The 21,412-nt window shown below is 39.2% G+C and overlaps 1 protein-coding gene across 1 annotated transcript in view; it reads right to left on the bottom strand.

Moving 5' to 3' along the window:
* Positions 1 to 9,680: 9,680 nt before the first annotated feature.
* The window catches only part of ahnak (AHNAK nucleoprotein), a 37,413-nt gene continuing 25,681 nt past the window's right edge, over positions 9,681 to 21,412 (bottom strand). Inside the window, 1 exon segment of the mRNA XM_028589001.1 lies at positions 9,681 to 21,410. Within this exon segment, the coding sequence (XP_028444802.1) occupies positions 10,630 to 21,410 (10,781 nt within the window). The 3' untranslated portion in view covers positions 9,681 to 10,629.

A 21,412-nucleotide genomic window follows, 5' to 3' on the forward strand; every position in this document is an offset into this window, starting at 1 on the left:
TTCACAAAGCCTTACCCTACAAGCCATGTTTCTGTAACACTTAATACGATTTAATGTGAGCAATCTCTTAAACTGCTACCTGAAAAAACATTACTGAAACTAGCCCTATTGTGTTGCAAATACAGTTTAAGTAATCATAATGTCATGTAAAGAGTAATCAATAATCAATATTGGGGCAGGGGTGGCCTAAAGCAACTTGTGACCGGGACGTCGGTTCAATCCTCCAGACCGACAGGATAAATCTGGGTAAGGAAAAGGAAAGAGCAACACTTGTCTCCTTAGTACCACCCCTGAAGTGCAAGGAGACAAGTGCTGGTCTATGACTTCTAACCCCAACCACTTCTGCAGATCGGTGTGTGGTTGTATTGGGCAGCTTCCAGGTATTAATGTGTACCTGTGTGAATGTGATCAGGGCGTTCCTGCAAAATAGAGGCTTCCTCTCTAAATAGAATAAATACAGGTTAAAAAAAGTCAGTCAAAAGGCTTTTGAAGACTGTATCAAATCCTTATAACACTAATGGTGTATTATATTTCAACCACTAGGTGGCATATTTAACATTTTCTCTTAAGAAGACCCATATCAATAGTTTTGTTTCAAATGTCAGGCTTTCCAAAGGGCCAAAAACGATTAATACTTTGCCAAAATAATCGTATTATTTATCTACATTCCCACAGTTACTCACTTTACCATGTCATTTGTCTTCAAATACTCTTGTATAGTTTATATATAGTTTATTCTATTCTATTGTGTATGCACCTCTTATTATTTATTTCTCTTACTTTCTATAGCCTATGATTCTGTATTTATTTCTGTTATTTCAGTTGTACTGCTGCACAACCAAATTTCCAAATTCAAACTGCATTGTAGGCAATGTGAACAGTGTGATAATGTTTTGTGCTAGTAAAGATCTGTGAATTTAAACATCAATGATGCAGTGATTTCATGTTTTTTTCTTCTGTGTAGTATTATAATTTCCTAGTTGAACAACACAACTGTACAACAAACTGTAATTGTCTAATCACAACACATAACAACACATTTTCCTCATAAGCAACCTGTTGCAATTCAATCAGGAGAGACTTTGTTTGCAGATATGCAAAAATATTTATTGTACAACTGCATGATAAAATGTACAAAAGTCTTTTGGAGATTAGATTCCATCGAATTAATAATATTTTTGAAGGGGTAGAGAACAGGAACATCACCCCCGATGGAGTCTAGACACTAGTGGTGGCGGAGAAGGAGACCCGAGACCAGACCAAAGAGACAACGGAGTGGTCAGCCGGGAGAAACAGGATGACCGGAGGCCAAAGGGGAGGTGGAGGGTTGAGCGCTTTGCCTGAAACGACAGCTGACAGCACAGGGAGAGAACAGATTCAAAGCAGAGTTCTAATGCTGTGATTGGCCCTTGAATTTCGTGGCCAAGTCTGATTGGTTTAACTGAAAGTATCGCTTCTAAGCAGCTGATTTGATTTAAGAAGAAAGAGTAGTGATTGGGTTAATGACGTTTTCCTGAAAGAATTTACGCTGAGCTTCATTTGTGAAAATAATTATATCACAAAGATGGAGGTAACATGTCATTGTTAAACCATCATAAAACGGAGGGCATGGTGGGGTTTAAAAAAGTGTCACCTCAACATCTAGTCTACATCCTACACTCAATGTTGGTTACTTGTAACCATATGTTAATTTAATCCATGCTCCTCACCTTTACTTTAAGTGGCTATAATCAACAATGTTATCAAAAGACAATTTAAAAACAATATAACAATGAAAGGGGTGGCTCATAGTGATGAACCTACAGAGAATCACCTGAATCCGCAGCTTCCCTCGGCTTTACAGATATTTACTGTGAGTTTCAGCTCATTGTTTAGCTGTCTGGTTCACAACTTTATTGTTTTGTTTCACTCTCATTATACTGTCGTAGTTATCTGCGGCAGGCAGTTGTTTTCAGTGAAAAACCTCCACTGTACATTACCTGCTCAGCACCAGACAGACAGACACCTTTGGAGACCAGTGGGTGAACATAGTAGAGCATCTAGCAGCTAAAGGGCCAGATGTTTTTAAGTTGGTAGAGACCAAAACATGGTTAAAAGGAGAGTGAATATGTGAATATATGAAGTAACTGTTTTCTAACAAGTTTGCCAAATCAATTTAAAAGGTGATGGTATGTTTTTGTTGTGTTCACAACTTGTTTTCTCCTGTCCCCAAAAAATGCAAGTTTAACCATACCCAAATAGTTTAACCTGCTATATATAGCCTAAGCATAGCTCAGTCATGATTTTTATTTTTTATTTTTTTTATAAATGAGGAATATGAGATTATATTTTGGCATCTAGACTTTGACCTATGACGAAGTTTAGATATATTTAGGGTTTAGATTTAATCTACCTGATATTTTAGCTGTGCAGCAGATAACAATTTATTTATGCATATATATATATATATATACAGTACAGGCCAAAAGTTTGGACACACCATCTCATTTAATGCGTTTTCTTTATTTTCATGACTATTTACATTGTAGATTCTCATGGAAGGCATCAAAACTATGAATGAACTCATATGGAATTATGTACTTAACAAAAAAGTGTGAAATAACTGAAAACATGTCTTATATTTTAGATTCCTCAAAGTAGCCACCCTTTGCTTTTTTCGATAGCGCTGCAAACTCTTGGTGTTCTCTCAATGAGCTTTATGAGTTAGTCAACTGAAATGGTTTTCACTTCACAGGTGTGCCTTGTCAGGGTTAATTAGTGGAATTTTTTCCCTTATTAATGGGGTTGGGACCATCAGTTGTGTTGTGCAGAAGTCAGGTTGATACACAGCTGACAGCCCTATTGGACAACTGTTAGAATTCATATTATGGCAAGAACCAATCAGCTAAGTAAAGAGAAACAAGTGGCCATCATTACTTTAACAAATGAAGGTCAGTCAGTCCGGAAAATTGCAAAAACTTTGAATGTGTCCCCAAGTGCAGTCACAGAAACCATCAAGCGCTACAATGAAACTGGCTCACATGAGGACCGCCCCAGGAAAGGAAGACCAAGAATCACCTCTGCTGCTGAGGATAAGTTCATCCGAGTCACCAGCCTCAGAAATCGTAAGTTAACAGCAGCTCAGATTAGAGACCAGATGAATGCCACACAGAGTTCTAGCAGCAGACACATCTCTAGAACAACTGTTAAGAGGAGACTGCACGAATCAGGCCTTCATGGTCAAATAGCTGCTAGGAAACCACTGCTAAGGAGAGGCAACAAGCAGAAGAGATTTGTTTGGGCCAAGAAACACAAGGAATGGACATTAGACCAGTGGAAATCTGTGCTTTGGTCTGATGAGTCCAAATTTGAGATCTTTGGTTCCAACCGCCGTGTCTTTGTGCGACGCAGAAAAGGTGAACGGATGGATTCTACATGCCTGGTTCCCACCGTGAAGCATGGAGGAGGAGGTGGGATGGTGTGGGGGTAATTTGCTGGTGACACTGTTGGGGATTTATTCAAAATTGAAGGCATACTGAACCAGCATGGCTACCACAGCATCCTGCAGCGACATGCCATCCCATCCGGTTTGCGTTTAGTTGGACCATCATTTATTTTTCAACAGGACAATGACCCCAAACACACCTCCAGGCTGTGTAAGGGCTATTTGACCAAGAAGGAGAGTGATGGAGTGCTGCGCCAGATGACCTGAACCCAACCTGGTTTGGGGTGAGCTGGACCGCAGAGTGAAGGCAAAAGGGCCAACAAGTGCTAAGCATCTCAGGGAACTCCTTCAAGACTGTTGGAAAACCATTTCAGGTGACTACCTCTTGAAGCTCATCAAGAGAATGCCAAGAGTGTGCAAAGCAGTAATCAGAGCAAAGGGTGGCTACTTTGAAGAAACTAGAATATAAGACATGTTTTCAGTTATTTCACACTTTTTTGTTAAGAACATAATTCCATATGTGTTCATTCATAGTTTTGATGCCTTCAGTGAGAATCTACAATGTAAATAGTCATGAAAATAAAGAAAACGCATTGAATGAGAAGGTGTGTCCAAACTTTTGGCCTGTACTGTATATACATATATATATATATATGTGTGTATATATATATATATATATATATATATATATATATATATATATATATATGACAAATGACTTGAAACATACAATGTTATCTTATTACATTTATGCATATGCCTATATGAGCATACACAGGCAATGAACACACGTATAACAGTATCATAAACTGAAGAACATGACCTCAGGAGCTTATAGATGTAAATAAGATAAAGAACAGTAAGCAGGGACGTGCACAGGTACGGGCTATTGTTGCCTGGGCAACAGCCCGTTTGCCCTGATTGGCTTAGCTGCCCCTCTGGTGAAAGAGCCTAAATAAACTTTTTTTTCTTTCTTTCTTTCTTTTTGCTGTTGTGGCTGCATCAATACGATAATACGCCCATCATTACTAAAGTTCAATGAAATTAAATCGCGATATCATCCAATCTTGCCCTCAACGATGCCCTCTGTCCCCAGTCACATGACGTTGTTTATATTCTCACACACGGAGCACCGCATATGAAGGATGGAAAGCCAAGCCCTTTTGCCTTCACGTGAGTTTTTAAAATTATGGAGATTATGACAAATGCCTTGTAAATAGTAATCAAAAAATCCAGCTCCAGCTGCAGCTTCAGCTTGCAGCTTCAGCATTCCGGTAAATTAATGTAAAATGCCACGTTATCAACCAAAGCTAATGACAGCCTATGGTGCACATTGACATATATAAAAGATGGTGCAGCAGCAGGCTAACGTAGCAACGTTACGTCTGTTACATTAGTGTGCGTTCTGTAGAGAAGAGAGAGGCTCAGGGGTTTGGGCTCTTGAATTATGCTAGGTTATACGTTGTTTACAGTCAATATGTTACTACAATATGAAAACTTGCCACTTTCACTTTCACTAACATCACATGTTAGTGAAAGTGAAAGTGGCCTTATTTCGTTATGAGATGATAAATTAATCTCCCAATTTGTTAATGTAATAAACTTTGCATTAAAAAAAATGTATAGCCTAATGTTAGTTTTGTGTGCCTTCACAACAAAGACGACTGAAGAAGAGAGAGAAAGAGCTCAAAGAAGCAGCTAAAAGATCAGCAATTTTGCAGAGCTGGATTAAAACTGCTAGCAGGCCAGCTGTGAGAGAAGCATTTGATAATGGCAAGCAACCATCCTATTCATTTAATGTGATGTAGGCCTATTTTATTAGAAGCATTTTTTTTTAAGTTGGAGTATGCTAATAACTCATCAAAAACAAATGTTTCATTAATAATAAATACATAGTAAATTGTGTCTCTGCCGTGTATAGCATTGTGAATTAGTTATTATTTTATATCAAAAGCTCCAGTTCACAGAGCATTTGAGAACCTGGGGATCGAGTAAAATACTTTTACTAGGTGATGTTGTAATTGTTAATACTATATAAACATAAATATTATTTATGGTGCCAAATCATAACATTATTATCTCAACCAGAATCATTGAGAGCAGCCACAGTCTAAAGGTCAACTGGCAGTACTAGTGTCAGTGTTCAGTTTTTTAGCAGTGAAAAGTATGATGATGAGGATACTTTATTCAGCTTCTAATAATTCTATTCAAGATGAGGCCTACCACAAGGCTCCAGACCAGAGAGTGAGGGAGAGCATGTGGAGCATCACTCAACAAATCAGAAGGCTACATAATGAGTAGGGTTGGGTACCTTTCGCATCTGAACCAATATCAGTACTGATATCAGTATATGAAATTCGGTTCCTGGTACCCAACGGATCAGCAATAAATATGTTCTGATAAGTTAAATAAGCAGTGACAAGCAAACCTTCTCTCTGGGAGGTTTTTCAAACAATAACCGTAATAATAACATTAATAAAAAATAATTATCAAATAAAGAAAGCAAAAAAAGGGATGTAATAAGTAGAGTGCTCTTCGGAGCAGGTACTAAAGTGGGGGTGAGAAGTAAAGTAAAATAGCTTGGAGATCCGATCTTGTCAAGTCGCAGGATGTACAACTGCAAACCATCCCTACAACCTACGAAATTGAATAATTATTCAACTTTTATTCTTGTATTTGTATATTATTCTTTTTTAGCCTGTTTTATTTTCATCATGACCGTTTAAAATTTCTCTTTAATGTTTCATGTAAAGCACTTTGAATTGCCTTGTTGCTGAAAGGTGCTGTAGAAATAAAGTCGCCTTGCCTTACCACCTCAGCCTGTCAGTCAGTCCCCAGGGCATAGAAACCACTGTTGTGCCTGCTTGTCTCACAGGAAACGTCAACAGCACCGCGACAGCTTTCGGCTCGCCATTAATATTATATCACAGTGAATGGTGTCCACTCTCTGTCAACATGCAGAGAGGACGTATAAGCTTGCGCTTAAGCGCTCTCAGGTACCGAAATTTGGCACCGTTTGATTTTACATTAACCAATACTCGGTAATACCGATGTGATTCGGTCGGTAGGCTACCGGTAAAAGTACAGGGTTCGGTACCCAAACCTAATAATGAGATTGGTGAGTTGTTCCCATAAAAGGGCCATGTCAGAAAAAGCGCGATAAGGAAAAAGATAGATGATGCGGCCAATAGTATTCTTAATTTGGAGGTACATTATAGAACTTATTCAGAAATCTAATGCTTCTTTTGGAGACTTTTGCCTTTTTTCCAGATTAGAGCAATAGCTCCTCCAAATGTCTGTGCATGTCCCTGACAGTAAGAATAATAAAGCAAACGTATACGTAAACCTAAATATTTGGAATACAATTTATTGCTTAAAGCTCAATTTGTTTTTTTTGTTTTTTATTCTTAGCAAAAAACCTTTGTTCTTTCACAAATATGTGCTTGTTCATGTGTAATTACTTCCACCAACTAATCAAAGTATTCTCGTACACGTAGAATCTGCCATTTAGAATCATTCAGAATACATACGAGCGAGTCGCTCGAATGACGGCCGCCATGTTGCACCTCCATATTTAAAATACATTAGCCAAAGGGGGACATACCTCTGCCTTTTGCGCTTTTCACTCAGTGGCACTGACTGTGACGAATGCCAGGGAGGGAGGAGGAGAAGATTACTTGCGACTGCCGGCAGATTTGAAAGCCTGAGGATTGCACCTATTCTCGAAGACATGTAACGGAGTCGCCAAGGAAGTTAAAAAGAGAAAGAAGGTGACAGGCAACGCAACAAGACCAAAGTTAATATTGGAGTGGCTTTTCCAAGATGGAAAGAGCTCATAAGGAGCAAGTTTTTAAAAGGGACACCGAAGTTGCCTGTTTTCTTCTTGACAGGTAATTTTGCCTATTTGTGTAAATTCAAAGTTTTATAGTTGCTACTTGCTTGGCTAACTATAGCATGGTTGTGCATAACGCTAGAACAACATCTAGGATACTTTTCCTCGCGTCACTGATGAAAAAGGATTGTCTACCTTGTAACATAAACGTAATCATATGTGTCGTGATTTCCCTGGCAGCTCACGTCATGTGGAGTTGTAACACATACTAGCTACAGCTAGAACAGCTGCGTGTAAACGATGGAGATACTAAGAGCTAATTTCGGTTTCATTGACACCGTTCATACTGCTCAGAGAAATATATTAAAAACGCAAACCTCCGTTGCTTCTCTCCTATGCTGTAAACATTGCCTTACACTATTAATCTCGTACAATATACAGAATAACAATAGCCCTGATACTTTGCTAACATGTTTGGGAACCTGATAGCTGATGTTAGCAATTAAATGGTACCAAGTACCATTTAATTTTATTATTACAATGGAAGGAACACTCACAGACAAAGTCGTACTTCTTGGAATAATACGGCCACCGTAGGAGTTAGAACGCGCTCAGAATGGGGGGCGGGGGCTAGAAAGTAATATTCAGTTGGTTGTCATTTACAATTTCACCGCTAGAATGGAGAAATTCTTACACAATGTAGCTTGAGAGCATTTGGTGGCCTAATATTGTCATACTAAAAGGCAAGTGAGACATATTAAGTAGGCTAGGTAGGAAGGCTATCTTCATTTTGTTTTGTTGGTATTTTCCAGTAACAAAGTATATTCATCAAGTACTGTACATCAGTACAATTTTGAGCAAACTACTTTTTAATTTCCATTTAATGCTACTGTCTACTTAGACTAGGCTAATCCAGTACATTTTGTAGGCAAATTATTTTTTACTTCACTACATTTATTTAACAGCTTTAGTTACTAGTTACTTTGCAGATTTTGATTATTAATGCAAACTATAAATCAACTAATACATATTATATATGATTATTCCCCATATTCTTTGCCTGAACTAGGGAACTTTCGCATTTTGTCGTTTTGTAAACCTGCTTACGTTTTAGAGTGGAAGTGCGATTACGTCATTTAGCGTTGCCAACTTCATTATCCTTTAATTGCCATAATCTGTTATTTTATTGTTTGTATTATTTTGTTTTTTATTCATATCTTCATAAGAATGTACACTTGAGCTATATGTGCAATTGATGCTAACCTGATTCTTTATATACTGCATTTTGTCAATACAAAAATAAAAATAAATCTAATTAAATAAAAGCTTAAAAAAAGCAGTTTTTTTACATTTTAATATTTTATCAGGCGAGAACCATGTAGACTCCCAGTATGTGATTAGTTTATACAAATAATGCCTATAAATATGTGTCTTTACACTGACATTTTCAGAGCTGTAAAGTACAATAATAATAATATTGGGAGTAAGGACTGAAAGATAAAGGGATATACAATTGTGTTAGAACTGGTAAAAAAAAATGGACAGGGCAGCATAATGTGAATAAGTTACCAAGCAGTGTACAGTATAAAATAATTAAAATTAGTCACGCCTTTACAAGCTTCATCGTTAAAGTAATGTACACGTTAATTCATCAATAGTAATATATATGATTCTGAAATGGGACATTCAACATAATGAGTACTTTAAGTGCATTTTGATGCTAATACTTTTGTACTTTTACTTAAATACATTAAGAGATTGATGCAGGACTTTTACTTGTACAGAGTAAGTAAAAGATCTGAATACTTCCTTCACCACTGGTATGTTTATGTCTATACCAAGTACCACACAGTTTCCTGCTTTACCCAATTATGAAACTTATGGCTCCATAAAGGTGAAAAAGAGAGGGAAAATAGTAAAGAACAATTTTGGGTTACTTTTTCCATTTCATGCTACTTCATTTATTTACTCCACTATATCTCAGAGCCAAATGTTTCTCTTTTTAATCCACTACATATATTTAACAGCTTTAGTTGATATTACTTTTCAGTTAATAAAACACATGATAAGCTTATAAAATGCATGATGCATTAGTATTAACGTAATGATGAAATGTATAATAATATATCTGTCACAGAGACCATTTTTCTGTGGAATGAGTACTTTACTTTCGATACTTTATGTTTTACTTAACTAGGATTTTGAATTCAGGACTTTAACTTGTAGTGGAGTATTTTTGTTAGTACTTTTGCTTAAAAGATCTTAATCCATCTTCTGCCCATTTTGTGTAATGAACTGTTGAACACTAGATTTAATGTATCCTTGTATCCAGTGTAATCAGTGGTGACATAACCACTATCAAGACTCATAAATACAAATGATAATTCAAGTTGGATTGATTGGTGAATCAATGAATTCCATAAATCATTTTGTTTAGTTTATTTGGCAAAATGCACACAAAAGAAGAATCATGCTTTATCTCCATCATATCTGATCAAAACTATGCAACTCTCTATCAACTCAGATTCTTGAAATCAAAAAGTGACAGATTATTTGTGATTTTGTTAACATTATCATGTGTGTGTAAAAAGAGAGAGTGACAGAAAAATAAAATACAGAGGATCATAAAACAGGTAAAAATGTAAATGACAGGATTAGGAAGCAAAACATGTTAAAAACTAATGAAACAATGCATATTTTGGTAAATGTCACAGAATAAGGTTTCTTAAAATATGAACAGAAACATACTGACAGCACTTTAGAGAGTTGATGGTTTCCAAACAGTGGTTGTCTTTGCAATTATGTTGTATACAACACCATTAATCTTTAGCATGTGTTACATGGGGCCATCTCTATGTTGCCTAAATATGCTCCTACACTGATTATATAACGATAAAGCTTGAAAATAAAATAATTTCATTCATAAAAAACTGATAACTGTTTATATTTGTGTCTTGTATAAACATTGTCCTTCAAAATAACAATTTTAACGATCCTGTGCAATAGACCCCTGAATACAAATATACCACACCCGTTCATTTATAAAATTCATTTAATAGAATGAAATAGGAAAAAATGACAAACCCTGTAATAAACTATTTATGAAAATTTGTTAAGATGGCATATGTTCAATAAATCTGGACTATGTACAAAAATCATTTATTATTACAATACAAATTAATCTTATTTACAGTTTGAAGGGATTTTAAACAATCTCATGCACTCCTGTATAATTACTGAAAAAAGAATTACTCATAGTTAACGATATTGAAATGACTATGTACGTTCCCTTAGGTTTTAAAGATCTATAGATGGCATATTAGGAGAGTGTATTTGGGGGTACATGAGAAAGTTTAATTTACCTCATAATTAATCATTTTTTTGGTGAAACAGATAGTTCAAGTCTTGGGAACCTGAAACCAGCTCTTGAACCACTGTCACTGCTAGAAGATGAAGACAATCTCGATTTTTTAGAGGGAAGAGAAACACCTGCACCTGCTTCACCCTCCTCACCAAGTGACACCTCATATGAGCCCTTTGACTTTGAACCAAAACCTCCAAAGGTGCCAAACTTCAACTTGCCTTTCTTTCCTTTGACCTTGCTTCCTCCTAGGTCTAATGAAATGTCGCCACCCTCAACTTCTAAGTGAGATGGAGAACTAACTGCAAGCCCCCCCTCATCATGCAGAGAAGAAGACAGATGCCTTGTTTTCTGAAATAGATCCAGTGAGGCTGACTTGCCTTTAGTTGACACACTGAGCCCAGGATCACCCTCTAATTCTAATTTTCCACCCTTCAGTTCTGCAGTATGTACCTTACTCAATTCTACCTTTGGTCCCCGAAGATCACCTGCACTACTGCCTTTTGCTTTTGAGTTGCCAAACAGTTTTGGCATCTTTCCCTTTATTTTACCTTCTCTATGCTTCAGTTCTGGACTGGGAACCTCAATATTTTGTGCACTGACTTGGCAACTAACAGCTGGAGACTGTATGCTCATGCCTCCACTAGCTGATTCAACATTCCCTCCACCTCCCTGGCCTTCCAACTGAGGCAGAGCAATACCAAATTTTGGTACCTTGATTTTGGGAAATGTTACAGTACCTTCTGGGTAATGAAGGTCACCACTTTCACTGCCCCCTGAAGCACTTGCATCAATCTCTGCACCACCTTTCACATTTATTTTTGGGCCTTTAAAACCTGCAGACATGTTTGCCTCTCCTTGTCTGTTTAGATTTGTTTCAATATCAGGAGTGGACACACTCACATTTGGCATTTTAATATTGGGAGTCTTTAATTTCAGATCTTTCCCTCCCAAATTTGGACTGTCAATACCAGATCCTTCAATAGCAGTGTTCAAGCTAGCAGATGGTAAATCTATGTCAGGTGATTTGAATCCCTCTGATATAGATCCATCACCTTTCAATTTTGGTGATTTGATATCAAATTCCACATCAGGAAAATGAAGCTTACCAAAAAGCGGCTTCTTTACCTTTTTTCCTTTGACATGAATATCAGGAGTGTCTACATCCAGGTCTACTGCTGGTGTTTCTATGTGAACATCAGTCTTCTTTGCCTTTCCTTTGACTTTAGGAAGTTTGAATTTCCCTGTTTTCCCTTTTACATTGATGTCAATGTCAGGGGCATCAAGACTTGCTTCTGTATCTGGAAGATTAATTTCTGTTTTAGAACCTTTTGCTCCCACATTGAACATGGGTGTCTTCCCCTCTACTTCTGGGGATTTCATTCCAAACTTAGGACCTTTGAACTTGGGAAATGTAACACCTGTCTTTTCAGGATCAATAGACACACCTTCCGTAGTGATGGTGGGTCCTGCAATGTTAGCATTGTGACCTTTAATATCTGATTCCAATTTGGGCACTGTTGCATCCATCTTTCCTTTGACTTTAGGCCCTTTTAGCTTGATATCAACATCAGGTGCTTTAACATCAATGTTTCCTTTGGGAAGTTTTATATCAACATCTGAACCCTCCACTTCTGGACCTTTAATGTTAAATGATGGCATTGTAATTTTAGGCATTTCAAATCCACCCTTAGGCCCTTTAAAATTGACCTCTGGACCTTTAATGTCAACGTTGGGTGTTTGTATGTCTCCCCCTATCTTTGGCACTGATACATCCACATCACCTTTGAGCGTGGGACCTCTCAGATTGAAATCCATATCTGGCCTGTTGAATTTAGGCCCTTTCAGTTTTGCATTAGCTCCTTCAATGTCAATCTCTGGTCCTTTAATGTCAAATTCAGGTACTTTCACATCAATATTTGTTTTGGGAAGGCTTAAATCAACTTCTGGTCCTTCAATATCCACCTTGGGAGCTTTTATGTCTCCTTCAATCTTTGGAATTGACACATCAACATCTCCCTTCATGTTGGGCCCTTTCAGACTCATATCCCAATCTGGCAGCTTGGGCCCTGATATTGATGGCAGCTTGAATTTTGATCCTTTGATTTTTGCTTCTGAACCTCCAATATCAATATCTAGCCCTTTCAGATCAATGTCAGGTGCATTTATGTCAATGTTAGCTTTGGGAAGGTTTATATCAACATCTGGACCCTCCATTTTTGGACCTTTACTGTTCCATGATGGCATTGTCATTTTAGGCATTTTGAATCCTCCTTTGTGGCCCTCGATGTCAACATGTGGTCCTTCGATATCAACCTTGGGAGCTTTTATATCACCCTCGATCTTTGGAACTGACACATCAACATCTCCCTTTATTTTGGGCCCTTTCAGATGTAAATCCACATCTGGCATGGAAAGTTTGGGTCCCGAAATGCTTGGCATGCTGAATTTGGGTCCTTTGATTTTACCACTTGGACTCTCAATGTCAAAATCTGGTCCTTTGATATCTAATTCAGGGGCTTTCATATGGATATCAGCTTTTGGGAAGCTGGCATCAACTTCTGGCCCTTGAACATGTGGACCTTTACCCCCAAAGGACGGAAATTTAAATTTAGGCATTTTAAATCCTCCTTTGTGACCCTCAATGTCAATATCTGGTCCTTCAATATTGACCTTTGGAGCTTTTATGTCACCCTTAATCTTTGGAACTGACACATCCACATCCCCCTTTATTGTAGGACCTTTGATGTTGGGTCCTCTAAGTTTTGCGTTAGGGCCTTCAATATCAATGTCTGGCCCTTTAAGAGCAATGTCGGGTGCATTTACATCAATATTTGCTTTGGGAAGGTTTATATCTACATCTGGACCATCCACTTTTGGACCTTTAATGCCAAATGATGGCATTTTGATTTTAGGCATGTCAAATCCACCCTTTGGCCCCGTGATATCAAACTCTGGACCTTTCATGTCAACTTCTGGTGATTTCACATCAATGTTAGCTTTGGGAAGGTTTATATCAACATCTGGCCCCTCCATTTTTGGACCTTTACTGTTCCATGATGGCATTGTCATTTTAGGCATTTTGAATCCTCCTTTGTGGCCCTCGATATCAACTTCTGGTCCTTCGATATCAACCTTGGGAGCTTTTATTTCACCTTCAATCTTTGGAACTGACACATCAACATCTCCCTTTATTTTGGGCCCTTTCAGATGTAAATCCACATCTGGCATGGAGAGTTTGGGTCCCGAAATACTTGGCATGCTGAATTTGGCTCCTTTGATTTTACCACTTGGACTCTCAATGTCAAAATCTGGTCCTTTGATATCCAACTCAGGGGCTTTAATATCAACATTGGCTTTCGGGAGGCTGACATCAACTTCTGGCCCTTCAACATTTGGACCTCTCAGCCCAAAGGATGGCATTTTAAATTTAGGCATTTTAAATCCTCCTTTGTGGCCCTCGATGTCAAAATCTGGTCCTTCAATATCGACCTTGGGAGCTTTTATCTCACCCTCAACCTTTGGAACTGATACATCAACATCTCCCTTTATTTTGGGCCCACTGAGACTCATGTCCCAGTCTGGCAGTTTGGGTCCAGATATTGATGGCATTTTGATTTTAGGCATGTCAAATCCACCTTTTGGCCCTTTGATATCAAACTCTGGACTTTTGATGTCAACTGCAGGTGCTTTGACATCAATGTTAGCTTTGGGAAGATTTATATCAACATCTGGACCCTCCATTTGTGGACCTTTAATGTTCAATGATGGCATTTTGATTTTAGGCATGTCAAATCCACCCTTTGGCCCTTTGATGTCAACTTCAGGTCCTTTCACATCAATGTTAGCTTTGGGAAGGTCTATATCAACATATGGACCCTCCATTTTTGGACCTTTAATGTTCCATGATGGCATTGTCATTTTAGGCATTTTGAATCCTCCTTTGTGGCCATCAATGTCAACATCTGGTCCTTCGATATCAACCTTGGGAGCTTTTATTTCACCCTCAGTCTTTGGAACTGACATATTCACATCTCCCTTTATTTTTGGACCTTTCAGATGGAAATCCACATCTGGCATTGAAAGTTTGGGTCCTGAAATGCTTGGCATGCTGAATTTGGGTCCTTTGATTTTACCACTTGGACTCTCAATGTGAATATCTGGTCCTTCGATATCCACCTCAGGGGCATGGACATCAATATCAGCTTTCGGCAGGCTGACATCAATTTCTGGCCCTTCAACATTTGGTCCTTTCAGCCCAATGGATGGCATTTTAAATTTAGGCATTTTGAATCCTCCTTTATGGCCCTCAATGTGAACATCTGGTCCTTCGATATCGACTTCAGGAGCTTTTATTTCACCCTCAATCTTTGGAACTGACACATCAGCATCTCCCTTTATTTTGGGCCCACTGAGATTCATATCCCAATCTGGCAGTTTGGGTCCTGATATTGATGGCATTTTGATTTTTGGCATGTCAAATCCACCCTTTGGCCCTTTGATATCAAACTCTGGACCTTTGATGTCAACTTCAGGTGCTTTCACATCAATGTTGGCTTTGGGAAGGTTTATATCAACGTCTGGACCCTCCATTTTTGGACCTTTTATGTTCCATGATGGCATTGACATTTTAGGCATTTTAAATCCTCCTTTGTGCCCCCCAATGTCAACATTTGGTGCTTCGATATCAACTTTGGGAGCTTTTATGTCACTCTCAATCTTTGGAACTGACACATCAACATCTCCCTTTATTTTGGGCCCTTTGAGATGGAAATCAACATCTGGCATATGTAGTTTTGGTCCTGAAATGCTTGGCATGCTGAATTTGGGTCCTTTGATTTTACCACCTGGACTCTCAATGTTAAAGTCTGGTCCTTTGACATCCAAATCAGGGGCTTTAGTATCAATATCAGCTTTTGGGAGGGTAACATCCACTTCTGGCCCTTCAACATTTGGACCTTTTAGCCCAATAGATGGCATTTTAAATTTAGGCATTTTAAATCCTCCTTTGTGACCCTCAATGTCAATATCTGGTCCTTCAATATCAACCTTGGGAGCTTTTATCTGACCCTCAATCTTTGGAACTGACACATCTCCCTTCATTTTGGGCCCACTCAGACTCACATCCCAGTCTGGCAGTTTGGGTCCTGATATTGATGGCATTTTGATTTTAGGCATGTCAAATCCACCTTTTGGCCCTTTGATATCAAACTCCGGACCTTTGATGTCCACGTCAGGTGCTTTCACATCAATGTTGGCTTTGGGAAGGTTTATATCAATGTCTGGATCCTCCATTTTTGGACCTTTAATGTTCCATGATGGCATTGACATTTTAGGCATTTTAAAGCCTCCTTTGTGACCATCAATGTCAATATCTGGTCCTTCGATATCAACCTTGGGAGTTTTTATCTGACCCTCAATCTTTGGAACTGACGCATCAACATCTCCCTTCATTTTGGGCCCACTCAGACTCATATCCCAGTCTGGCAGTTTGGGTCCTGATATTGATGGCATTTTGATTTTAGGCATGTCAAATCCACCTTTTGGCCCTTTGATATCAAACTCTGGACCTTTGATGTCAACTTCAGGTGCTTTCACATCAATGTTAGCTTTGGGCAGGTTTATATCAACATCTGGACCCTCCATGTTTGGACCTTTGATGCCAAATGATGGCATTTTGATTTTAGGCATGTCAAATCCACCCTTTGGCCCCTTGATATCAAACTCTGGACCTTTGATGTCAACGTCAGGTGCTTTCATATCAATGTTAACTTTGGGAATATTTATATCAACATCTGGACCCTCCAATTTTGGACCTTTAATGTTCCATGATGGCATTGTCATTTTAGGCATTTTGAATCCTCCTTTGTTTCCCTCAATGTCAATATCTGGTCGTTCGATATCAATCTTGGGACCTTTTATGTCACCCTCAATCTTTGGAACTGACACATCAACATCTCCCTTTATTTTGGGCCCTTTCATGCCGAAATCCACATCTGGCATACTAAGTTTTGGTCCTGAAATGCTTGGCATGCTGAATTTGGGTCCTTTGATTTTACCACTTGGACTCCCAATGTCAAAATCTGGTCCTTTGATATCCAACTCAGGGGCTTTACTATCAATATCAGCTTTCGGGAGGGTGACATCAACTTCTGGCCCGTCAACATTCGGACCTCTCAGTCCAAAGGATGGCATTTTAAATTTGGGCATTTTAAATCCTCCTTTTTGGCCCTCAATGTCAACATCTGGTCCTTCAATATTGACCTTGGGTGCTTTTATCTCACCCTCAATCTTTGGAACTGATACATCAACATCTCCCTTCATTTTTGGGCCACTTAGACTCATATCCCAATCTGGCAGTTTGGGTCCTGATACTGATGGCATTTTGATTTTTGGCATGTCAAATCCACCCTTTGGCCCCTTGATATCAAACTCTGGACCTTTGATGTCAACATCAGGTGCTTTCACATCAATGTTAGCTTTGGGAAGGTTTATATCAACATCTGGACCTTCCATTTTTGGACCTTTCACGTTCCATGATGGCATTGTCATTTTAGGCATTTTGAATCCTCCTTTGTGGCCCTCGATGTCAATATCTGGTCCTTCAATATCAACTTTGGGAGCTTTTATGTCACCCTCTATCTTTGGAACTGACACCTCGACATCTCCCTTAACTTTGTGACCTTTAAGACCGAAATCCACATCTGGCATATGAAGTTTCGGGCCTGAAATACTTGGCATGTTGAATTTGGGACCTTTGATTTTACCACTTGGACTCCCAATGTCAAAATCTGGTCCTTTGATATCCAACTCAGGGGCTTTAATATCAATATCAGCTTTCGGGAGGGTGACATCAACTTCTGGCCCGTCAACATTCGGACCTCTCAGCCCAAAGGATGGCATTTTAAATTTAGGCATTTTAAATCCTCCTTTGTGGCCCTCAATGTCAACATCTGGTCCTTCAATATCAACCTTGGGAGCTTTTATCTCACCCTCAAACTTTGGAACTGATACATCAACATCTCCCTTTATTTTGGGCCCACTCAGACTCATATCCAAATCTGGCAGTTTGGGTCCTGATATAGATGGCATTTTGATTTTAGGCATGTCAAATCCACCCTTTGGTCCCTTGATATCAAACTCTGGACCTTTGATGTCAACGTCAGGTGCTTTCACATCAATGTTAGCTTTGGGAAGGTTTATATCAACATCGGGACCCTCCATTTTTGGACCTTTAATGTTCCATGATGGCATTGTCATTTTAGGCATTTTGAATCCTCCTTTGTGGCCCTCGATGTCAATATTGGGTCCTTCGATTTCAACCTTGGGATCTTTTATGTCACCCTCAATTTTTGGAACTGAGACATCAACATCTCCCTTTATTTTGGGCCCTTTACGACCGAAATCCACATCTGGCATGTGCAGTTTCGGGCCTGAAATGCTTGGCATGCTGAATTTGGGTCCTTTGATTTTACCACTTGGACTCTCAATGTCAAAATCTGGTCCTTTGATATCCAACTCAGGGGCTTTAATATCGATATCAGCTTTTGGGAGGCTGACATCAATTTCTGGCCCTTCAACAGTTGGACCTTTTAGTCCAAGGGATGGCATTTTAAATTTTGGCATTTTAAATCCTCCTTTGTGGCCATCGATGTCAATATCTGGTCCTTCGATATCGACCCTGGGAGCTTTAATGTCACCCTCAATCTTTGGAACTGATACATCAACATCTCCCTTTATTTTGGGCCCACTCAGACTCATATCCAAATCTGGCAATTTGGGTCCTGATATAGATGGCATTTTGATTTTAGGCATGTCAAATCCACCCTTTGGTCCCTTGATATCAAACTCTGGACCTTTGATGTCAACATCAGGTGCTTTCACATCAATGTTAGCTTTGGGAAGGTTTATATCAACATCTGGCCCCTCCACGTTTGGAGCTTTGATGCCAAATGACGGCATTTTGATTTTAGGCATGTCAAATCCACCTTTTGGCCCTTTGATATCAAACTCCGGACCTTTGATGTCCACTTCAGGTGCTTTCACATCAATGTTGGCTTTGGGAAGGTTTATATCAACGTCTGGACCCTCCATTTTTGGACCTTTAATGTTCCATGATGGCATTGACATTTTAGGCATTTTAAAGCCTCCTTTGTGACCCTCAATTTCAATATCTGGTCCTTCGATATCAACCTTGGGAGCTTTTATCTTACCCTCAATCTTTGGAACTGACACATCAACATCTCCCTTCATTTTGGGCCCACTCAGACTCATATCCCAGTCTGGCAGTTTGGGTCCTGATATTGATGGCATTTTGATTTTAGGCATTTCAAATCCACCTTTTGGCCCTTTCATATCAAACTCTGGACCTTTGATGTCAACGTCAGGTGCTTTCACATCAATGTTAGCTTTGGGAAGGTTTATATCAACATCTGGACCCTCCATGTTTGGAGCTTTGATGCCAAATGACGGTATTTTGATTTTAGGCATGTCAAATCCACCCTTAGGCCCTTTGATATCAAACTCTGGACTTTTGATGTTGACTTCAGGTATTGATATGTCTCCTTCAATCTTTGGAGATGACACATCCATTTCACCTTTGAGTTTTGGACCTTTCAGATTGAAATCCACATTTGGCATGGAAATGTTTGGTCCTGAGATAGTTGGCATTTTGAGTTTTGCTCCTTTTACTTTGCCATCTGGATTCTCAATTTTAACATGTGGTCCTTCAATGTCAACATCTGGGGATTTTATTTCAGTGTCAGCTTTAGGAAGATTAAAATCAACTTCTGGCATTTCAACCTTTGGGCCTTTGAAACCAAATTTTGGCATCTTGAATTTCGATCCTTTAGTTTTTGGACCAGTCAATCCCAGGTCAAGATCAAGACCTTCAGAGCTACCAGTCTTCCCTTTGATGCTGATATCTCCTTTAACCATTTTCACATCAGCTTCTGGGGCTTTTATTTTTGAGCCCTTAAATCCAAATTTTGGCATTTTAAATTTAGTTTTCTTTGTGCCAATATCCGGAACATCAATTGTAACATCTGGTCCCTCAAGTTCAGCTTTTGGCAGTTGAACATCCCCTTTCAAGTCACCCTTCAACTTTGGCCCCTTCAGATTGATGTCAACATCCGGCAATGATATTTTCGGTCCAGATATCTTTGGTAACTTCATCTTTTGCCCACTAAGCTGGACATCTGGAGTTTCAAAGTCAATGTTAGGACCTTTGATCTCGACTTCAGGGGTTTTTAAATCTCCCTCAATATTTGGAGCTGAGACATCACCCTTTATTTTGGGTCCTTTCAGACTCATATCCCAATCTGGCAGCTTGGGTCCTGATATTGATGGCATTTTGATTTCAGGCATATCAAACCCACCTTTAGGCCCTTTGATATCCAACTCTGGACCTTTGATGTCAACTTCAGGTGCTTTCACATCAATGTTAGGTTTGGGCAGGTTTATATCAACATCTGGACCCTCGATGTTTGGACCTTTGATGCCAAATGATGGCATTTTGATTTTAGGCATGTCAAATCCACCTTTTGGCCCTTTGATATCAAAATCTGGACCTTTGATGTCAACGTCAGGTGCTTTCACATCAATGTTAGCTTTGGGAACGTTTATATCAACATCTGGACCCTCCATTTTAGGACCTTTAATGTTCCATGATGGCATTGTCATTTTAGGCATTTTGAATCCTCCTTTGTGGCCCTCGATGTCAACATTGGGTCCTTCGATATCCACCTTGGGAGCTTTTATGTCACCCTCAATCTTTGGAACTGACACATCAACATCTCCCTTTATTTTGGGTCCTTTCATGCCGAAATCCACATCTGGCATACTAAGTTTTGGTCCTGAAATGCTTGGCATGCTGAATTTGGGTCCTTTGATTTTACCACTTGGACTCTCAATGTTAAAATCTGGTCCTTTGATGTCAACGTCGGGAGCTTTCACATCAATGTTAGCTTTGGGCAGGTTTATATCAACATCTGGACCCTCCACATTTGGACCTTTGATGCCAAATGATGGCATTTTGATTTTAGGCATGTCAAATCCACCCTTTGGCCCTTTGATATCAAGCTCTGGACCTTTGATGTCAACGTCAGGTGCTTTCACATCGATGTTAGCTTTGGGAAGGTTTATATCAACATCTGGACCCTCCATTTTAGGACCTTTAATGTTCCATGATGGCATTGTCATTTTAGGCATTTTGAATCCTCCTTTGTGGCCCTCAATGTCAAAATCTGGTCCTTCGATATCAACCTTGGGAGCTTTTATTTCACCCTCAATCTTTGGAACTGACACATCGACATCTCCCTTTGTTTTGGGTCCTTTCATGCCGAAATCCACATCTGGCATACTAAGTTTTGGTCCTGAAATGCTTGGCATGCTGAATTTGGGTCCTTTGATTTTACCACTTGGACTCTCAATGTTAAAATCTGGTCCTTTGATGTCAAGGTCGGGAGCTTTCACATCAATGTTAGCTTTGGGCAGGTTTATATCTACATCTGGACCCTCCACATTTGGACCTTTGATGCCAAATGATGGCATTTTGATTTTAGGCATGTCAAATCCACCCTTTGGCCCTTTGATATCAAGCTCTGGACCTTTGATGTCAACGTCAGGTGCTTTCACATCGATGTTAGCTTTGGGAAGGTTTATATCAACATCTGGACCCTCCATTTTAGGACCTTTAATGTTCCATGATGGCATTGTCATTTTAGGCATTTTGAATCCTCCTTTGTGGCCCTCAATGTCAAAATCTGGTCCTTCGATATCAACCTTGGGGGAGCTT

This window comes from Perca flavescens, chromosome 10 (assembly GCF_004354835.1).
Source record: "Perca flavescens isolate YP-PL-M2 chromosome 10, PFLA_1.0, whole genome shotgun sequence".
NCBI lineage: Eukaryota > Metazoa > Chordata > Actinopteri > Perciformes > Percidae > Perca > Perca flavescens.